The sequence below is a fragment of the Mustela lutreola genome, chromosome 3, assembly GCF_030435805.1.
Source record: "Mustela lutreola isolate mMusLut2 chromosome 3, mMusLut2.pri, whole genome shotgun sequence".
Lineage (NCBI taxonomy): Eukaryota > Metazoa > Chordata > Mammalia > Carnivora > Mustelidae > Mustela > Mustela lutreola.
The window spans coordinates 175,117,613-175,136,020 of NC_081292.1; the positions used below are offsets into that span (position 1 = coordinate 175,117,613).

Sequence of the window (18,408 nt, forward strand, 5' to 3'; positions counted from 1 at the left end):
TCCCACCAAGCAAAGAAAACCACTGGCAAGTTCAAGGAGCAGTATGTTTACCCTACAACCACACACTGTTATTCTGGAAAATTGAAATTTAAAGTGTAGCACAGTGGTTTTAAAAGTGTGGTCTGAGGAACCTCTGAAAGTCCTCAAAAGCCAAGTGTCACAACTATTTTCATACTACTACTAAGATGTTACAGATCTGTCTCTTGAGTTCACAAGTACACAGTGAAGTTTCCCAGGGCCCACATGCCACGTGACGGAAAAAATCATTGTGACACCAAGGGAGCATGAGAAACTCGCTGCTTCTCAAACCAGGTGCTACAAAGATGTGCAAAACATAAAATAATGTTCTTCTTATTAATTAACTGCTTTTGGAAGACAACTATAGTTTTTATTTAAAAATGGCATCTATGGGGCCACTTGGGTGGCTCAGTGGGTTAAAAGCCTCTGCCTTTAGCTCAGGTCATGGTCCCAGGGTCCTGGGATGGAGTCCTGCGTCAGGCTCTCTGGTTCCTCTCTCTCTGCCTGCCTCTCTGCCTACTTGTGATCTCTGTCCGTCAAGTAAATAAATAAAATTTTTAAAAAATGTTTAAAAATGGCATTTATGTTAACATGCAGTGGGTTTATTATTGTTATGTTTAAATGAATGAACACGGCTAAGTATCTCAGTTATTAATTTCTAATACAGTAATTTCTGATAGATACAAACTACATAAACAAAAGCTCTCTGGGCATCTTCAGTAATCTAAGAGACTGAGTGCTGCCACACAAAAGCAACCAGTTAGTCTTCTCTTCATTGTTCCAACTTTCAGGAACTGTTCCAAACACAGTGTGTGCTGGGGGCTAGGGCAATGCATAGGTAAAACACGGACAGGTGTCTTCAAATTTACAAAAGGAATTACTTTAAGGAAGAAAGTGATTGCCTAATCTCTATTGTCACAAAAAATATGCCTTTCAATATATCAACAATGTTTGCCACCCTAAAAGAAAATTTTCCTTCCAGAGCAAAGACAGGAGAGAAGATCTGATTCTACTATTAAGCCAGGAAAATGTGAAGGTTTTCAGCCTCGTCCTCCTCTTTCTTCAATACTCAACACAACTCTGATGGGTTTATGTAAAACCAAAACCAAATCTGAATATGAAAGTCTAAAAGAATTGATTTAAATCCACATTAAAGCTGGATCACTTTTTAAACTAAGGATTTCTATTTTATAAGCACTCATTTAAAGTCAGTAAAAGTTCTCATTTACTTAAAAACTTCAAGATGGTACCAGAAAAAATAGTCTTTAAAATCATTTTAATAACAACTGTTTAATTAACTTATTTCTTAGATGGAAAGCCTGGAAGGTTATTTAGGTAATGGCCTACAATCATATAGCATAACTTTGTACATATGAATTGACTGGGACCCAATACAATCTAAAACATAGAAATTCAAAGACATTTCTTAAGTAGTCCCTCCAAGAAAAAATGGCTGGAGAGAGACCCCCAAACTGTAGGTATTTCAAGTTATACCCACACACAGCTAAGACCTCTGCAGCATTTTCAATATTAAGAGAAGAGGCATAACATTCAAAAAGGGGCGGAGATTTCCATCTTCTTGCTCATCAAAATAGTTCAGACAAACTACACACTGAGCTAGAGATGCAATGGACAGCAATGCTTTACCAAGTCTGAAACACTACACAGACTTCAAGATTGTGTAACAACTCATGTAGTCACCACTGGAAAAGGTATTCAACACAAATAAAATGTTTGAAGAAACTGATGTTCATTTCTTTTAATACCAAAGCTTTAAAAAAAATGTTTAAACATGGTAAGATAAAACTTTCCAAACACGTATTACATATTTGTATACGTAACTTTACCTTTTCTTGATGACACAGAGTCAAAGTACCAGACTATTATCAGAATATGATGTCATACAGTGATGTCCTCGAGGCTGTCCTGGCTGTCCTTAAACTAAATGGTCGACAGATTTTCATGGTTTGTCTATCTCCTTCCAAGCTGTCATTCTGAACTGCTAATAATACTCTAGGACTGGGAAATGAAATAATCAAAATTTCACATAAAAACAAACATATAGACACTTTGTGACTAATGTGTGTTGCTCAAAAGCATTTAAAAAGAATTATTCCAAGTTTCTCAGCTGTGTTGTGTATTGATGAAGACTGCTAGAGTACATCTTAATGAATGAGGCATTACTGTACATAAATATTTAAACAAGTTCATCTATTAACAAAAAGATATAACTAAACATTAGTATTGTTGCCTTTTTAAACAAAGTATTCTATAACTTTAAGGTAACACTGGGTTCCAGTTTGTTTTCCTCCCAGAAATGGAACATAAATAAATGTCCTATTTTAATAATATCAGTTTGTCCAAACAAAGGAAAAAAAAAACTGAGGTGCAATCATGTCACAGTTAATGCATGTCTGCTTCCAATACATTCAAAGACAGTATTTTTGTTTAAAAATCAATAGTTAAAATAGGACTTCTGCAGTCTGAGAATTCAAGATACTTAAAAAAATTTGTAAATACACATACATGCAAATTCTTCATATATACAAATTTTCACAAAATTAAGAAGTTGCAAAGAAATTAGAAGGATTACGGTGAATCTGACAAGCTACATTTAAATGCTTTACCACTGACATATTCCTGAATATAGCAGTCATAGTAGTTTTATTAAATTTTCTACATGGCCTTTTTTTATAAAATTTTCTCTTTTAGACATAAAAGTTAATCACTAGAAGTCTTCTGAAATTCTAATTTAAGAATTCAAGATGTTCTCAATTCACTACTCATATTTTAAGGCCACTTTGGTAAAGGCATTGCAGCAAGAACACAAAAACAATAGCATATTTTCTAATATTTATTTTTTTCACCTGCAAACTGTAGCAAAACATGATCAGCTTTATTATGCAGACAGGTATCCCTCTACATTTTTAAAGAATTTAGGTATGTATAAATAGAAGAGCTCTTTAGAAAGGAAAAATTCAAGAATGAATAAAACCTTCCAATTTTGACTTTGTAACTTTCCAGTAGCAATGGTTAAAATGATTTTAGGTCATTCATTCCAAGATATATGACAGCACCTTAAAAAGTGGCTGATCTATTTCCCCAGTAACATTTCTCACATAACAATGTGTTAAAGTTACAAATACTGATATGCACAAATAGCTAATTTCTAAGAAAAATATGTACAGTACTGCAGCATAATGAATGTGGTATCTGCAATAACTTAATATTAGCCAATTTTTAATATACATGATACCGCTACCTTTTTCTGCCAATTCACAGGTTAAAAGTTGTTACTGGAGCCCTCTGTTTTGCACATATTACCTGGTGTTTAATACACAATGCAGGCTTTTTAAAGACTTTTCCTGTGTTTAAAGCTAAGATCAGTGAAACAAGACAACAGTGCAAGAGGCGGAGAGATGTAATGTGACCACGTAAAAGTTCGTTCCAGTAAAGTGTCTATATAAGGCTATAAGAAAGGATTGGTTGATGAGCTTCCTGTTGGAAATTGTCCTGTTGGTGCACCAGTCTAAAGGAAAACACAAGACAAAATAAAAACACAAGTAAGGGTGGTATACATGTGAAACTATGAAAAGATTTAACTTTGATTAATTAAATACAACAACATTTAGATTAGAAATTATTTTATAGTTATTGGCAATCATACTGATTCATTATTGTTATTAGCAACATGATATAATAAAACTATTAGGTGTCAGAAGCTCTGTTATGGGCTTTAATACCCATTATTCCACATAAATCTTATAACAGAATCTAAGAAAGGACTTGGCCCTTAAGAAAACACATTTATGATTCAAACCAAATCTGAGTCCAAGCCCTTTTCACACAGTTCACTAAATCTACAGCTTTTCATAAAGCATTACTTAGACAAGAAAACAGTTTCATGCTATAAAATAGCTTATTTACTGTCAGTGCTTTGATCTGCAACTGAGTAATGTGTGTGTGTGTCTTTTTTAAGTCAAAAAAAGGATCATGCATGATAGCTACCTCAATTTGCAAAATCTTTCACTGTCACATCAGTAGAATAGTCACATCTTGCTTCTCCTAATTTGAAGATAACACACAAATTATAAAGTGCTTAAAATTGCATCTCACTTACCATAAAAGGATTACTAGATACTCCAGCAGCTGCAACTTGACCAAAAGGGGTTACCACTGGCTTTGTTTGTCCAAATGCTGCAAAACCTGCACCTTGTTAAAACAGAATCACCAATTAAAACCTATACCTTTCAGAGACAATCTGATGCTTGCTTATAAAGACTCATAAGAAGTTTCAGAGAAATTCCTACTAGAGCAACAATAATAAAATATCAATGTTCAACTGTTGAGTCTCATGCTTTCAAATACCAGAGACAAACTTCCTGTGGCACATGTAACAGTTCATACAGCTTCTCAGAAATGGTTTCTTCTCATGTGTCTCAGCTATGTAAGCTGCTGACATCTGAAGAATGGAATTAATAGATGACCTACGACTATCTGAGACTAGATGTGAGCAAAACACAATGGATTCATGTGAACAGCACAATATTTGTTAGGAAATATTTTATCATTATGGCTCTGCCATGGACCTTATTTCCAAATTTTTATCTAACCAGAGACACTAAATATAGATACACAATTATAATTTAAGAATAATCTTCAAATTTATGGACTTTCAAACTTCAGCAAATAAGCTTAATAGATTAAAAAAAAATCCCTGGCTTCTAGAACAAGTAAACTCTAACCACAATACAGTTGCCTACTTGGAAAATTAAGTCTATGTCTCCCACATACATAGATTATACAAAAGAGCAGATCCACAAGTTTTCTGATGCAAAACAAAAACACTCAAGGTATACAAAGTTTTCTTTCTTTTTTTTTTTTAAAGATTTTATTTATTTCTTTGACAGACAAGAGATTACAAGCAGGCGGAGAGGCAGGCAGAGAGAGAGGAGGAAGCAGGCTCCCTGCTGAGCAGAGAGCCAAATGCTGGGCTTGATCCCAGGACTGTGGACCTGAGCCGAAGAAGGCAAAGGCTTTAACCCACAGAGCCACCTAGGTGCCCTACAAAGTTTTCTTTTAAAATCAACAGACATATTAGAACAAACAAGAGAAATTAATAAGAAAGAGACTGGGGCAGTGGGGAGGGAGCACCTCGGTTGCTCAGCCAGTTAAGTATCCGGCTCTTGGTTTCGGCTCTGGTTGTGATCTCACGGGTCTGAAATCAAGCACCTTCTTCAGCTCCACTCTTAGAGGAGAGTCCACTTGATGATTCTCTCCCTCTGTCCCTCCCCCAATTCACACACAGGCTCTGTCTCTCTCTCTCTCTTTTTCTCTAAAATAAATCTTTTTAAAAAAAGAAAAAAGATAAAAGACACTGGAGATTCTAAGAAGGGGTACTCTTTACAGAGTCTCTGATTTCTCCTAAATCTATAACCTGGTCACAAAAACTTACCAAATCATTCAGTTCTCTAAGGCCCAAAGCAACGAAGGCATCTATATTTGTGTAGTAAATGTTTAGCAGACAGTGCCACAGCATTCTTTGGACAAGTTTTTCTGTCCAAACATAAAAGATTATGATACATAAAGGATATCTAAAGTGGACTTACAGCTAGCCAAGTGATAGATCTTACCATTGGCCTGTTGAGAAAAAGCTGTCTGTTGAGGAAAAGCTGCTTGGGCTGGGAAGGCAGGCTGCTGGAAGCTGCCGCTGAAGCTGGTGGGAAGACTATAGGGAGCAGGAGTTCCGAAGCCCGCAGGCATGCTCATGGAGGCGGTGCCAAAGGTTGCAGCTGACAGGAGAAAGCAAGGGCTGATAACTAATTCACAAAAGAGCAGGTTTTGCTCCTCATACCACGCACTACAGAATGATTTCACTTGAAAAACATTAACTTGTACACTAAAGGCACCTTAAATTCCAAAACGCTGACAATATTAGTAATAAGTTTTAGTACTATACAGTTTAACACAATCTATAAATGTTGTTCTCCTGAAACCCATGACCAGAATGACACTAATAAAGCTATCATTTGAAATCGTAAGAAAATTTTTCAAAGTAACTAAAAGTCTAAACAGCAGTCAACTTTTTTAAAGCCCATCATGCATGTCACATGTGTACTAATATACATTTGTTTTTAATTTTATTTTGCTGCATACAGTAAAATCGCCAAAAATTGAATTTTATCCACTGAATTGTCTGCTATAACATAGTTAGGTATGTTCCTGATAAAAACAACTTTTAAACTTCTAAAAAATAGTTTATTGAAAATAACAAGACTTAGAGGAGAAACAGAGTTAGAAGCAGGCCTCTCAAAAACTATACAGCTTTGTAAACAGAGCCCAAAAGGGGCTGAAGAGGAATGGCTTTCCCTAATAAAACCACTAAGACAATTAAAAGAACATGTGAGGTTCTTAATACATCAATTCCAAAAGAAATATATAGACCACCATATCTTATTTGAAAGATAAGTAGACTGCTTTGGAATAAGGGGTTTAAAGTTAGGACTGCTAAGTTGTAGAGGTGCATAAAGACTGCATAAAATGCATAAAGATTGAAAAGGGAGTGAAATAGCATTCTTACTGATTCTATAAGATTGATATAGGGTGAATGAGCGTAGTAATCTAGACTGCACTGAAATCAGTGTATTAACAATCACTACACATGTGGTACACTGCCATCACTCACCCATTTATGAATTACTTATAACCTAATTTGTATTATAGAAATGCATGTAGTAGGGGCACATTGTTGGCTCAGTAGGTTAGGCGTCTGATTCCTGATTTTGGCTCAGGTCATGATCTCAGGGTTAAGAGACTGAGCTCTGTATCAGGCTTTCGGCTCTACGCAGGGCCTAAGATTGTCTCTCTACCACTCCCCTGCCTGCCTCTCTCTTTCTCTCTCTCAAAAAAAAATTTGAAAAGGAATGCATGTAGTAGCAAAACAGTATATTACTAACTGCTAGTGAAGATTAAAAACAGCACCTTCTGAATGTATGTTCCAGAAAAATTCTTGGTAAAGTAAGAGCCAATAGTGGTACTTTTAACACAGAATACTAGCAATTTAAAATAATGAAATATTGTTGGCATGATGCTATCAAAAACATGATAATTCACTGTATTTGATTTAAACATTTTTTTTAAATTTACCAACTTGATCTCTATTTAAGGTACAGGAATTAATACTGAACATGTTACACAGATTATATTTTATTTTTAAAAAACCTTGAAAGTCATGTTATAGATACTCCCCAAAGAAATCCTCCTATCCTATTGTTTATAACTATGCAATTTGTCTCAATGAACCTAATCATAATGTCAAATTTTTTTGAAATTACAATTGATGAGAAAACAGGAGAAACAAGCCACTAGAAAGCAAGTGAATTAAAGAATAATAAGCACACTGCAAAGGAAACAGAAGGGTTTCATAACAGACAACAATGCACTGACAAAACTTTGACAAATCACTTTTTAAGAAAGCACTAAAAAGCGAAACTTGTATAAGTTAAGCAAAACCAAACCCCATGGAATAATGTGGTAAAATGGTTTTTGGTGTATCAAAAATGTGTCAAAAGTGCTATGAATTCAAACTCAAGGAAAATAATCAAAAAAGCTATTAACATTCTAATGTGACCATGGAGGTAAGCGATAATGCTTTTCAGCATTAAAACACAAATCACAATTTTTATGCAACTTTAAATATAATGTAACCCCAATGCCACACATCCATGCCCACTCCATTGTAAAACATGGAAAAACCTTAATTCCACATGCAAGGATCCAAAACACTAGCAGAAGCTTCCACAAGCAGGTAGACAGATTGCCACACAAATCCAGGTATCAGTTGTGGCCACCTACCAAAATGAGCGTGAGGGAACACTTGAGAATGCATTGCTCCAGAAAGGCCTTATGGAAAGCCATAAAGAGACCAATGTCAATTAACTTAAGGATAACTATTGTCAAAAAAAAGTAAATTTGTTTCATTAGAAAGTACTAAAATTAGAATATACTGTTACAAAGTGGGTAGCATAAGAATATATAATAAAAACATATCCATAAAGTCCTTTAATTTCAACATTCATGACACTAATATTTAACCTGTTTGAAAAAAAGGGAAAATTAGCATAATAAATACCAGAGAAAGAAATACCAAATGAAAAAAACATTTATGAAACCCATTTTTAATTAAACACTAACATTTTTTTCATGTCAAGATAAACTACGGCCATAGAAAGACTTTGTAGGCCTCATGAGTTACACCCTATGCTATTCAAAGGATTATCTAAAATGACCTAGAATCTAACTTTCACATCTAAAAAGTCAAATCTTGTGGACAGCACCTGAAGGATGTTTGATTATTTTATTTACAGTTCTGTACACTACCTAGAAATTCATAAAGATAACTCAAGTCAACTAAGTATGATGAGTGGGAAATTATTTAGTGTAAATCATCAGAAACGTGAGCACAACTTTCAGCTTATAATGTAATGGCTGAAAAGAGAAGAGAAGAGAAAAATCCATCTTGTGTAAATCTTATCAGGCATAAATGAGGTCAGAGAGGTTACACATAAATACATGTAAAGAAACAGAAAGCAAATTAGGTTTTTAAGTACTAGAAATTTTCTGTTGGTTTTAACCATCTGGAGTGGAAATGTTTCTAAAATATACGTCCATGCATTTTAAATTAGTGTACTTAGCCAATTAAATGTGGGAAAACAGAACCAGTGAGAGATCAGAGTAGTTAGGGTCTTCATTCTGTCATTTTCTAACTACAGAATGTCATTTAACTTCCACAAGCTTCTGTTTCCTCATTTGCAAACAGGAGGCAGAGGGAAGGATAATAGTACCTACCTGAAAAAGCTGCCACGAAGATAAATTTAACAACAAATTTTTAAAAAGTACTGTAAATACTCAATGGATATATTTTCCTTCCTAATAACTTTAAAAGATGGATACTTAAGAGATACATCAGTACTGTGTTCTGAATTCAACAAGAGGGTAACTGAGGAAGAAGGATATCATAATAAATAAGTTAGGTCACTCTATGTTTATCTCCTTTCTTAAAATCCGTAGGTCTCTTGAGAAGTCCTGCACTAATAGTAGTAATGGATTAAACTGTTTGCACCAGTGTTTCCCATATATGTTTGGGCATAGAACCCTTTTCCACGGAGTATTTGATAACATCTCAAGAGACATGCTCTCCAAAATACACTTCGGTACAAGCTGACCTTTAGTCAACAGTGACTGTGACCCAATATTAACTGCCGTAACCTCAGTCTGCAACAATGATGCCTCATAAGTTTTAGTCCTGCTGCTATAAAACTTTCAGACTTAAGAGCTTTTTAAGATATAATCTACATTATCACACTATTTGTCCACTTAAAGTGTAGAATTCAATGCTTTTTAATATCTTCCCAGGGTTGTAAAACCACCCTCACAATGGAACTGTAGCACATTTTCATCACCCCTGCCCCAAGAAATTCTGTATCTACCAGCTGTCACCCTCCCTCTCCCCTCCCCTCCATTCCAGGTCTACAGATGTGTCCATTCTGGACATACCACTTACAAATGGAATCACAGGCTATACGTTACTCTATGACTAGCTTCCTTTAGGCCAATGTTTTCAAGGTTCATCCATGTTGTAGCATGTGTCAGGACTTCATTACTGCTTATTACCAACCAAATTTCCATTGTGATTTTAACATATTTGGTTTATCCATTCATCAGCTGATGCCATTCCGGGCTGTTTCCACTTTTTGGCTATTATGAATAATGCTGCTATGAACATCTATGTACCAGTTTCTACATAGATGTACATTTTCATTTCTCTTAGGTATTTTTCTTAATGAGTGGAATCAGTGGAACCAGCAGAAACAGTGCTGGTTTAAAAGGGTTCTAAACTATTACAACTATTAGATTAGTCATTAATCAATTCTGAAAGTTTAAGGCAAACCCATCAATCAATCTCCACCTAGGTAATAAAATAAGGATGCTGGCCTAGATGCTACTATGCTTCTTTCACCTCTACATTTCTGTTAAGTTTATCTCATTGGGGGGGGGAGAGGGTAAAAAAAATCCTTTAAATCATTCATTCATTCATTAAAATGAAGTTAGGAAAATAAAGACTATTCATTCCTCAGGAAAGGAGAAATTTAAGAATTATAAGAGAATTTCATAATAATTGAGAATTATATTAGCTGTTAGATTTAAGGTCTCAAAAGCTCTATAAAAAATGCTATTATAGAATCCTAAAATGAAAAAGGTCTTAGGCCATCTTGGTTAATATCCTAATGAAGGTTTCTATGTAATACAGTAAAAGAAAATTAAAGCCCCAAAGCTTTATAAATGCAGAAGAAAAATGATTATTAAAATATGTATTTCAAGAAAGAAACATTTAAAAAAAAGAAATATTTGTAAAATATTTAAAATTTTCAAAGAACTACTATGCAATACCCTCTTTCAAAGGCTACCTCATATTTAACAAAATATTTGAAAGCAACAAAAAATATGTCCTAAGAACTAATATTAATTTTGACATGGGAAATTTCTAAGCATAGTGTATTTTATCAAAATACTTTTTATATTACAACTTCAATAGAAAAATTAGTAGTTAACATTTAATTACTTTTAATAGTTTATAAAAGCTTAACAAAGGTGATCAATGTCATAAATCAAAGCGGTTTATAATGAAAAACATTTTTTACCTTGAAATAAAAATTTGGGGACATAATTTCCTTTCAATAACCTGTGCTTAGCCTAATACTAAAGATCACCTTAGAACATCTGAACATATATCATACCTACATAACTTCCTTTCAATAACCTGTGCTTAGCCTAATACTAAAGATCACCTTAGAACATCTGAACATACATCATACCTTTTATATTCATGTACATCCTACACAGATCCTTAACGTTAAAGGACTTTCATACTCTACATAAAACAGAAGTTAAAAGAAATTAAGAAAGCCCTTAACTCTAATGACAAACCAATTTGGAGGTACAATCATGAAAGCAAAATAATCGAAAGATTTACCAACTATATAGGATAATGCAAAGACCAAACACAGTGATTTGTAATTTTCACAAAAACTCTGCCAGTAGGAGAATATTGTTCACATTCTATAGAAAAGGGTAACATTAAGACTCAGAAAAGTTAGATCAATATAAGCTTAGTCAAGGTACAATCTGGGTTTCCAACCTTCAGTTGTCAAATGGTATTACAATAGCTATAAAAATAGTGACACTACCTTGCAAACAATTTTAAACACTCAACAAATGTTAGTACATCTTCCTAACATCTTTACTCTACTCATTATGAAATTAATATATAAAAAGATATCTTAAGATCATCAAACATGTAAATATGAAGTCAGGATTTGAACACAAGTCTGGCTGCACCCAAAACATATTCACTTAACTTTTCTAAGCCTCACTTTCCTCAGCTGTCAACATGTATTTGATGAGAGTTAAGAGGACTAAATAAGACAATGTACAGAACCCTTTGTGCCCAGAGACATCATACATATTCATTCCACCAAGTCAAAATAATATGCTAATAATTAGAAATGTTCCATATATTTTAACTGATGAATATTTGTCTGAAACAGAAATTAAATCACTAAGTATAACTGAATTAAAACAAAAACAATTTAAAGAATTATTTGAAATTAAAATACTTATTAAACATCTATTATGTGAGATACCAACAAATCATGACTGAAGAAACTCCTACTACCACAATTCCTGATCTTGCCAATGACCAAATTTGCTAATAATTACCAATTCTTAAGGCACAAATTATGTTACAAACACCTTATTCTTTCAAGATTTCACATCAATATATGCTATATGCTTAAAGATTTAGTTCTAAAATTATTGGGACATGTGCACAAGAACAAAGCTGGCCAACTTTAAACTAATGGGTTTCATGCTATACCATGTACACTTGGTGACACCCCAAGATACTGGCAAATAGTTCTGGTGTTCAGGGTGACAGGACAAAAATCAAAGAAATGCAATATAAAAGCTATGTGGCTGGTGTGCAACATGAACCAAAATGATAAAAGGGAAAAAATAAAGAAGATTAAAAAATTATCAAGAGAGAATATTCAAATATTACACCCCAAATCAAATCAGGTTTGCACAACTTAAAAAATGTGAAATGTTCTCAAAGAGAGAAGCACTAGAAGACCTAATTGCTAAGGCCTCATGTAATAAAGCTAATGTGTTCCTCACCAACTCATGAAGAGCAAAACACGAAACAAAAAAAAACTCTCACAAATTTTTCCTATTATGCATGAGTGAGTAATAACCAGTAATTCCAAAACCAGACCACCAAATGAGTCAGAATTGCTGTATTCAAAAGTCCCATCTCAGTCACAAAATGGCATGGCTGGAAGAAGTCACATCTCCATGCTTGGGGCTGCCTCACCTGAAGAATGAAAGCTGTGATTGATCCATGGGGGCTGCTAGAGAACTGCTAGGGTCCCTCTCAAATATTAAAGTCCAGGATTTTATAAATTTTTAGCTAGTGTACTCTTTATGGACAAACTCTTCCATCCACTTCAGGAAGAAAGAAGAACTTTATTTTCTGATGTTCTTCTCATGGCGTCTTTGCAATAAATAAACACCTTTTCCAAGTTTTCTGTTCTATAATCTATACTTATTTCTTACCTGTTGCTCCTCTGGCATTGGTCTGAAATGGATTTGTAGAAGATGCCACAGAAGGACCAGCAGCAGCAACAAATGGATTTGTAGAAGGCGTAGCTTTAAGAAATTATAAAAATACACTATAAAATCTAATATATTTGTATTCAATTATCAAAAATATTTGTTCATACATTAATGAGGACAGAAAACTAGAGCTTTTGGGGGCGCCTGGGTGGCTCAGTGGGTTAAAGCCTCTGCCTTCAACTCAGGTCATGATCCCAAGGTCCTGGGATCAAGCCCCGAGTCCTGCTCTCTGCTCCGCAGGGCGACTGCTTCCTCCTCTCTCTCTGCCTGCTTCTCTGCCTACTTGTGATCTTTGTCTGTCAAATAAATAAATAAAATCTTAAAAAGAAAGAAAACTAGAGCTTTTTGATAAATTGTTGCTTTCACAGTCTTCCAGTACACCTAAGAAAATGCAATACTCTGTATATATAAGCTTTATATGTTTTATAAAAATCTATCTATCTATCTATCTATCTATCTATCTATCTATATATCCCAGAAACACATACCTCCAAATGGAGCAGGCACACTTGAAGAAGCAGGCTGTGTCTGTGCAGAAGCACCCACTGGCACTGTTCCAAAAACATTGCTGAAAACAAACACAGAAGGAGTTCTTTTTATTTTCTTAAAGCAAAGGTAATCAGTCTAAAGAGTGGCCATAAAATGTGGAAACAGTTAATACTGAGAATACTATGTATCATAGCAGTTCTTAAACTTTATGTCTCAGGACTCATTTACATTCTGAAAAGTTACTGAGAATTCCAAAGAGTCTTTGTGTAAATGTGCTGTATATTAACAATATGTAAAGAAATTAAAACAGAAATTTTTTTAAATGTCATTGTTTTAAAATTAACCATAAAGCTATTACATGCTCACGTAACTAGCATTTTTATGATAGAGAATTATATTTTCTGAAACCGAAGGACCTTAGCAAAAATCAAAAATTTACATTAATATCACCACTCATTTTATTAGAAAAGTAATGTGAAGCTGTCAAGCTCATGGCGGATTGAAAAATTTTCTAAAATTCTAGTATTTGCTTGGACGTGTGAATTTTACCAATTATTTTCCTTAAAGTGACAGATTTAAATATTCATTTTTAAGAAACTTTCTGCCAAATATCCAAATCTGAATAACCATGGTATATCATTCTTACTTTTAAGGAAAACCAGTGTTCCATAAAACAATGGATGTAGTCATTATTATGTGTGGCTGGTTCATTCCACAACTTAAACAACCACACACGCTGACTTTCCTCAAGTTACCCACAATACTTCAACATGCAGTAGAAATTACTTGATAAATACCTTGCTTGAACACATAGAAAGTTAAGAGGACATTATTTAAAGGTCAGGATTTAATCAAATTAGATTTTCTTAGAAGATTTATGTTAGGCAGGGCACGAAAGAGGGGGAGAGAATCTCAAGCCAGCTCCCTGCCAAGGTTGGAGCCCAATGTGGGGCTTGATCCCACAACCCATGAGATCATGACCCAATCTGAAACCAGGAGTCAGACGTTTAACCAACTGAGCCACCCAGGCACCCTAGTAAAATTAACTGTTTTGTCAAGAATATTTGTAGGAATATATAAATAAGCCACAGGGTAGTAATGTACAGCACAGTGACCAGTCAATAATATTAAGGTGCATACTTTAAAGTTATAAAGAGAGTAAATCCTAAAAGTTAGCTATGTATGGGGACGGATAGTAACTACATTTACATGATCGTTTCACAATGCACACAAACATCAAATTATTATGCTGTACACCCGAAACCAATATTATATACCAATTACATCTCATGAAAATAATTAAAAAAAATATTCAGAAGAAAAACTAAATCAAGACTATCCACAAGTAAAACTGAGTATGTGCTGGTAAGAAATATAATGACAATTAGATGACTACTAGTACAGTTTGGTATCACGGTCTTAATTTGTGCTAAAGTGTTGGCAAGTTTTTACTTGTCACTGCTTCTGTACCATCATATCAATGTCAATACCGAAAACACAAATAACCTGTGAGAACTATTATGACTGTAGTTTTAATTTCAAAGACCCCTTTGAAAGGGTCTCATGTACCCTAAATGTTCCATGGACCACACAGTGGGAACCACTAATATACTGTAATATAGTATGAATAAACCATTTGTTATGTATACCTATGTTTCCAGAGGTATAATTACTTTATAATTAATTAATTAAATTAATTTATAATTACTTTGCTATAGGTCACTATTTCTTATGTCTAACACAGACATCCTAATGAAACAGGATATATACAAATACTCTAAACTTTACTTCTTGGATTCAGTTTTCCTGCTTGGCATATAGAAAATTAATTACTGGAGAATCCAAGTAGTTAGTGTTACAATCTTCCCATTTCTCTCTAGAAAAGATGCTGAAGGGAAACAAATAGATACTCAGGTAACAGTACTGTGGTGGTAAGTCACCTGTACTTCTGCATCTGTTTTCTTTCAGAAATGTAAAAGTTACAACTACAAGAGTTTTTAAAGCTTTATTGCTGTTAAAATGTGTTAAGACTTCCTGCTGCCAAAAATACCCTCACATCAGATATATTTAGACACCGATGAGATACAAAATTGGATCTTGGGTTCTCTTGCAAACATTTCTAAAAATATTTATTTACAACTTAAGCTACAACATGTTACTTTCAGTGTTTAGTCTTCATGACTAAAAACTGTACCTTAAAAGTATGTAATTTTCTAAATGGATTCTCTGCTCAGTATAATTAAATCTGTATATAACTCCTCACTCTGAGATGCATACATACCCTCAACTATAACTTTAGTGTTCAAGAAAGAAAGTTAACAAAACCTTTGATTAAATAAAAAGATAAAATGACAATTACTCAAGGATATTTGAATTAGCAAATTAAACTCAGTTTCTGCAAACTATAAAAATATTCAAGAATTTTAAAAATACATCACCAGTCATTATTTAACATTATTATTCAGAGTCGGAAAAAAAGATAACACCACGAAGCAGGAACACTGACTGAGACAAGGTACCTGCTAGCATTACTTGTGGAAGTATATGCGTTACTGGAAGTAGCTGCAGAGCTGAAAACGCTGTCTAGTTCTGCCAGGGCTGCGTATTTGTCTGAGGATGCACTTGACTGAGTGGGAACTGAAACCACAGAACCAACAGGAGCTTTACCTGTGGTCCCAAAGCCACTCCCCTGATCACCACCTATAAATGAACAAAAAAAAATTACACTGAAATTTTAAGTTATGCTTACAATTTATCAACCACATTTGCCATGAAACACGTGTAAATTTAAAGCTGATTTAAAGCTAAGCAAATAAATGGACAGAACTCCACAGTTTTATCTAATAAACTACCTAGAAACCACTGGATAAGATAATTGCTACACATACCACTGTGGTAGAAAACAAATACTGTTTCTGTAACAAAAATGAACACTGTAACAATAACATGTCTAGCTTATGTATAAAGAACAAATTCTCAAAGTGCTACATTAACATCTCCAGAACAGGTGATTCTCATTCAAGTGAACATTCAGATTTATAAAATGCTAGACTCAATGTGAACAACTCATTAATAATATCATTTTCCCAGGGTTGTCCATGAAAAAATTAGAGACAGTAATAAAAGGGAACATTCTCAATAGCACTTACGATGCGCCAGGCACTGTTCTAAGCGACTGAGATACAACAACACATAAAAAATTCAATGCTATTACTACCCTCATTCTGGAGATGAGAAAGCATGGTCAGAGATAGATCAGGATGCAGACTCCAGTCCAAAAGCAGACCTCTGCTGTGCTCTACCACACTATGCATTTTGAAAGGCAAAATACTGGCCATAAGATCAAAACCAGCTATAAATATATACTGTAAAAATAATGGGTTTAGTTTTTTTAAATACCAAAATATTAATAGCAAAAATAGTCCAAAATAAATATATTACAAAAACCACCACATAACCCTCCAGTCAGCATTACTAATAGGATTTATTGGTCCTCCACCACCTTCCAACAGTGAAGCATGCTTTCTAAGACAAAATTAAATTTTGTTGTTTAATTTCTTTTAAAATTAGAAGCATACAAATAGTTTCTAGGACTTCCAAAAGGCCTCTTACTGGATTATGGTAAATACTCATGAACTTCTAGTACAGATAAAATTTCTTCACCACTATGAAAAGCATAGTGACCTTAAATTGTAATAAATACAACCACATGTAGAGAACTGTTTAATATACAAATTTGTATTTATTTTGTTTAAAGCTTAATACCTTGCCCAGCACTGAAGATATTGTCTAAATTAGCAAGTGCTGCATATTTGTCTGTAGTCTGTAGACCAGCTTTGTTTGTTGAAACTTTACTAACAGCTGATGCTGTTTGATGACTCTGGGAAGTATTGAAGGTTCCAAAATCAGCACTGGAGGATTTGGGGAAGTTATCAAAATGAGCAAAATTAGCATTTACTGATCCAGCACTTCCACCTGTAACAGAATAAACAAAACACTTAAAATTTCTAGACTTCTCCCAAAATCCTTTGATAGATTATGTGTTTTCTTCCTTAATTAAGTGTTCTACAAACAATCTTATTGGCAAATGGCATTTAACTTTAATCATCTATGTATGACTTTTTATAATTTGGGAAACTACGTTTTCAAAGGCCATGGAAACATGTAGGGTAGCAAGTTACTGTGTATTATCTACACTGAAGTGAAGACTAATTCATAGAAGAGTAATTATTCCAAGCTACTCCATGGTAGCATGGAATAATAACCAGAAGAGTAACTCCATGCTAACTGGGTTTTAAACTCAGTTACTTTATAGACTATTCAGTTATCTATGTACTATCACTTTTTACTGGTTCTTCCTGAACAGTCTCCATAAGCAAGACACAAAGTATCTTATACTCTAAGTTCTTAAAGCTCCAATAGAGACACGGTTGAAACAAATCCCAGGGTACAGATTTAAAATGTTTAAGATGTACTATTTTGATCCATAATTTCTTAAAATGTGGTGTTTGAGCTTTAGGCTTATTTTACTTGAAGAGCTAATATTTAATTCCACATAATAATTTAATGTACATATAATATCATGGTTGTCCTCAGTAAAATCATGCCCTATTATATAGTTCAAAGAATAAAATTTATAGTATACAATGCATAATCTAAATATCATACCATTTTTAAAAAATTTATAGATCACAATTCACCTAATGGTCATTACTGTATATAGCCTGCTAAGAATTTAAAGACTATTCTGTCCTCTAGAGACTTCTCTAAAGTACTATCAAAAGATTAAAGCCAGACTATTTTCATTCTATGCTTTTGATGCTACACTGTTGGTATTAGTTCTTTACACCTACGTATTAGTTTCAGCAATCAAAATAGTATATACAATTAAATATTAAATGATAGCAAAGCACAATTACAGATATTCTAAAAAACAGAAAGATACAGTTCTATTGAAAAAAGAGAACACACTTTTCCAACAAGTAGTATTATAGACATTGTAAAATTTACACTGATAAAATATCTTTCAGGAATTAAACTCCAGTTGTTTTCAATCAAAACTAAGTAATGTGTGTTGATACCGAACACTGATCTGTTACAAGTAGCTGGTGAACAAAGTACATAATACTAAGCTTTTAAAATTTGATGAAATTTACTTCAAATTATTAA

General features: G+C 33.8%; 1 protein-coding gene across 10 annotated transcripts in view; it reads right to left on the minus strand.

The window, feature by feature from the left end:
- Positions 1 to 1,762: 1,762 nt before the first annotated feature.
- The window catches only part of AGFG1 (ArfGAP with FG repeats 1), a 74,785-nt gene continuing 58,139 nt past the window's right edge, over positions 1,763 to 18,408 (minus strand). For 3 of the 10 annotated variants that reach the window (XM_059167832.1, XM_059167828.1, XM_059167824.1), the window contains 8 exons: positions 17,005 to 17,214; positions 15,759 to 15,939; positions 13,239 to 13,318; positions 12,691 to 12,783; positions 7,873 to 7,920; positions 5,652 to 5,810; positions 4,139 to 4,230; positions 1,763 to 3,547 (listed from right to left, as the gene is read on the minus strand). In XM_059167832.1, the coding sequence (XP_059023815.1) occupies positions 3,488 to 3,547; positions 4,139 to 4,230; positions 5,652 to 5,810; positions 7,873 to 7,920; positions 12,691 to 12,783; positions 13,239 to 13,318; positions 15,759 to 15,939; positions 17,005 to 17,214 (923 nt within the window). In that variant the 3' untranslated portion in view covers positions 1,763 to 3,487. The remainder of the gene's footprint in view (positions 3,548 to 4,138; positions 4,231 to 5,651; positions 5,811 to 7,872; positions 7,921 to 12,690; positions 12,784 to 13,238; positions 13,319 to 15,758; positions 15,940 to 17,004; positions 17,215 to 18,408) is intronic. The other 7 variants (XM_059167834.1, XM_059167829.1, XM_059167826.1 and 4 more) reach the window with 4 other exon arrangements.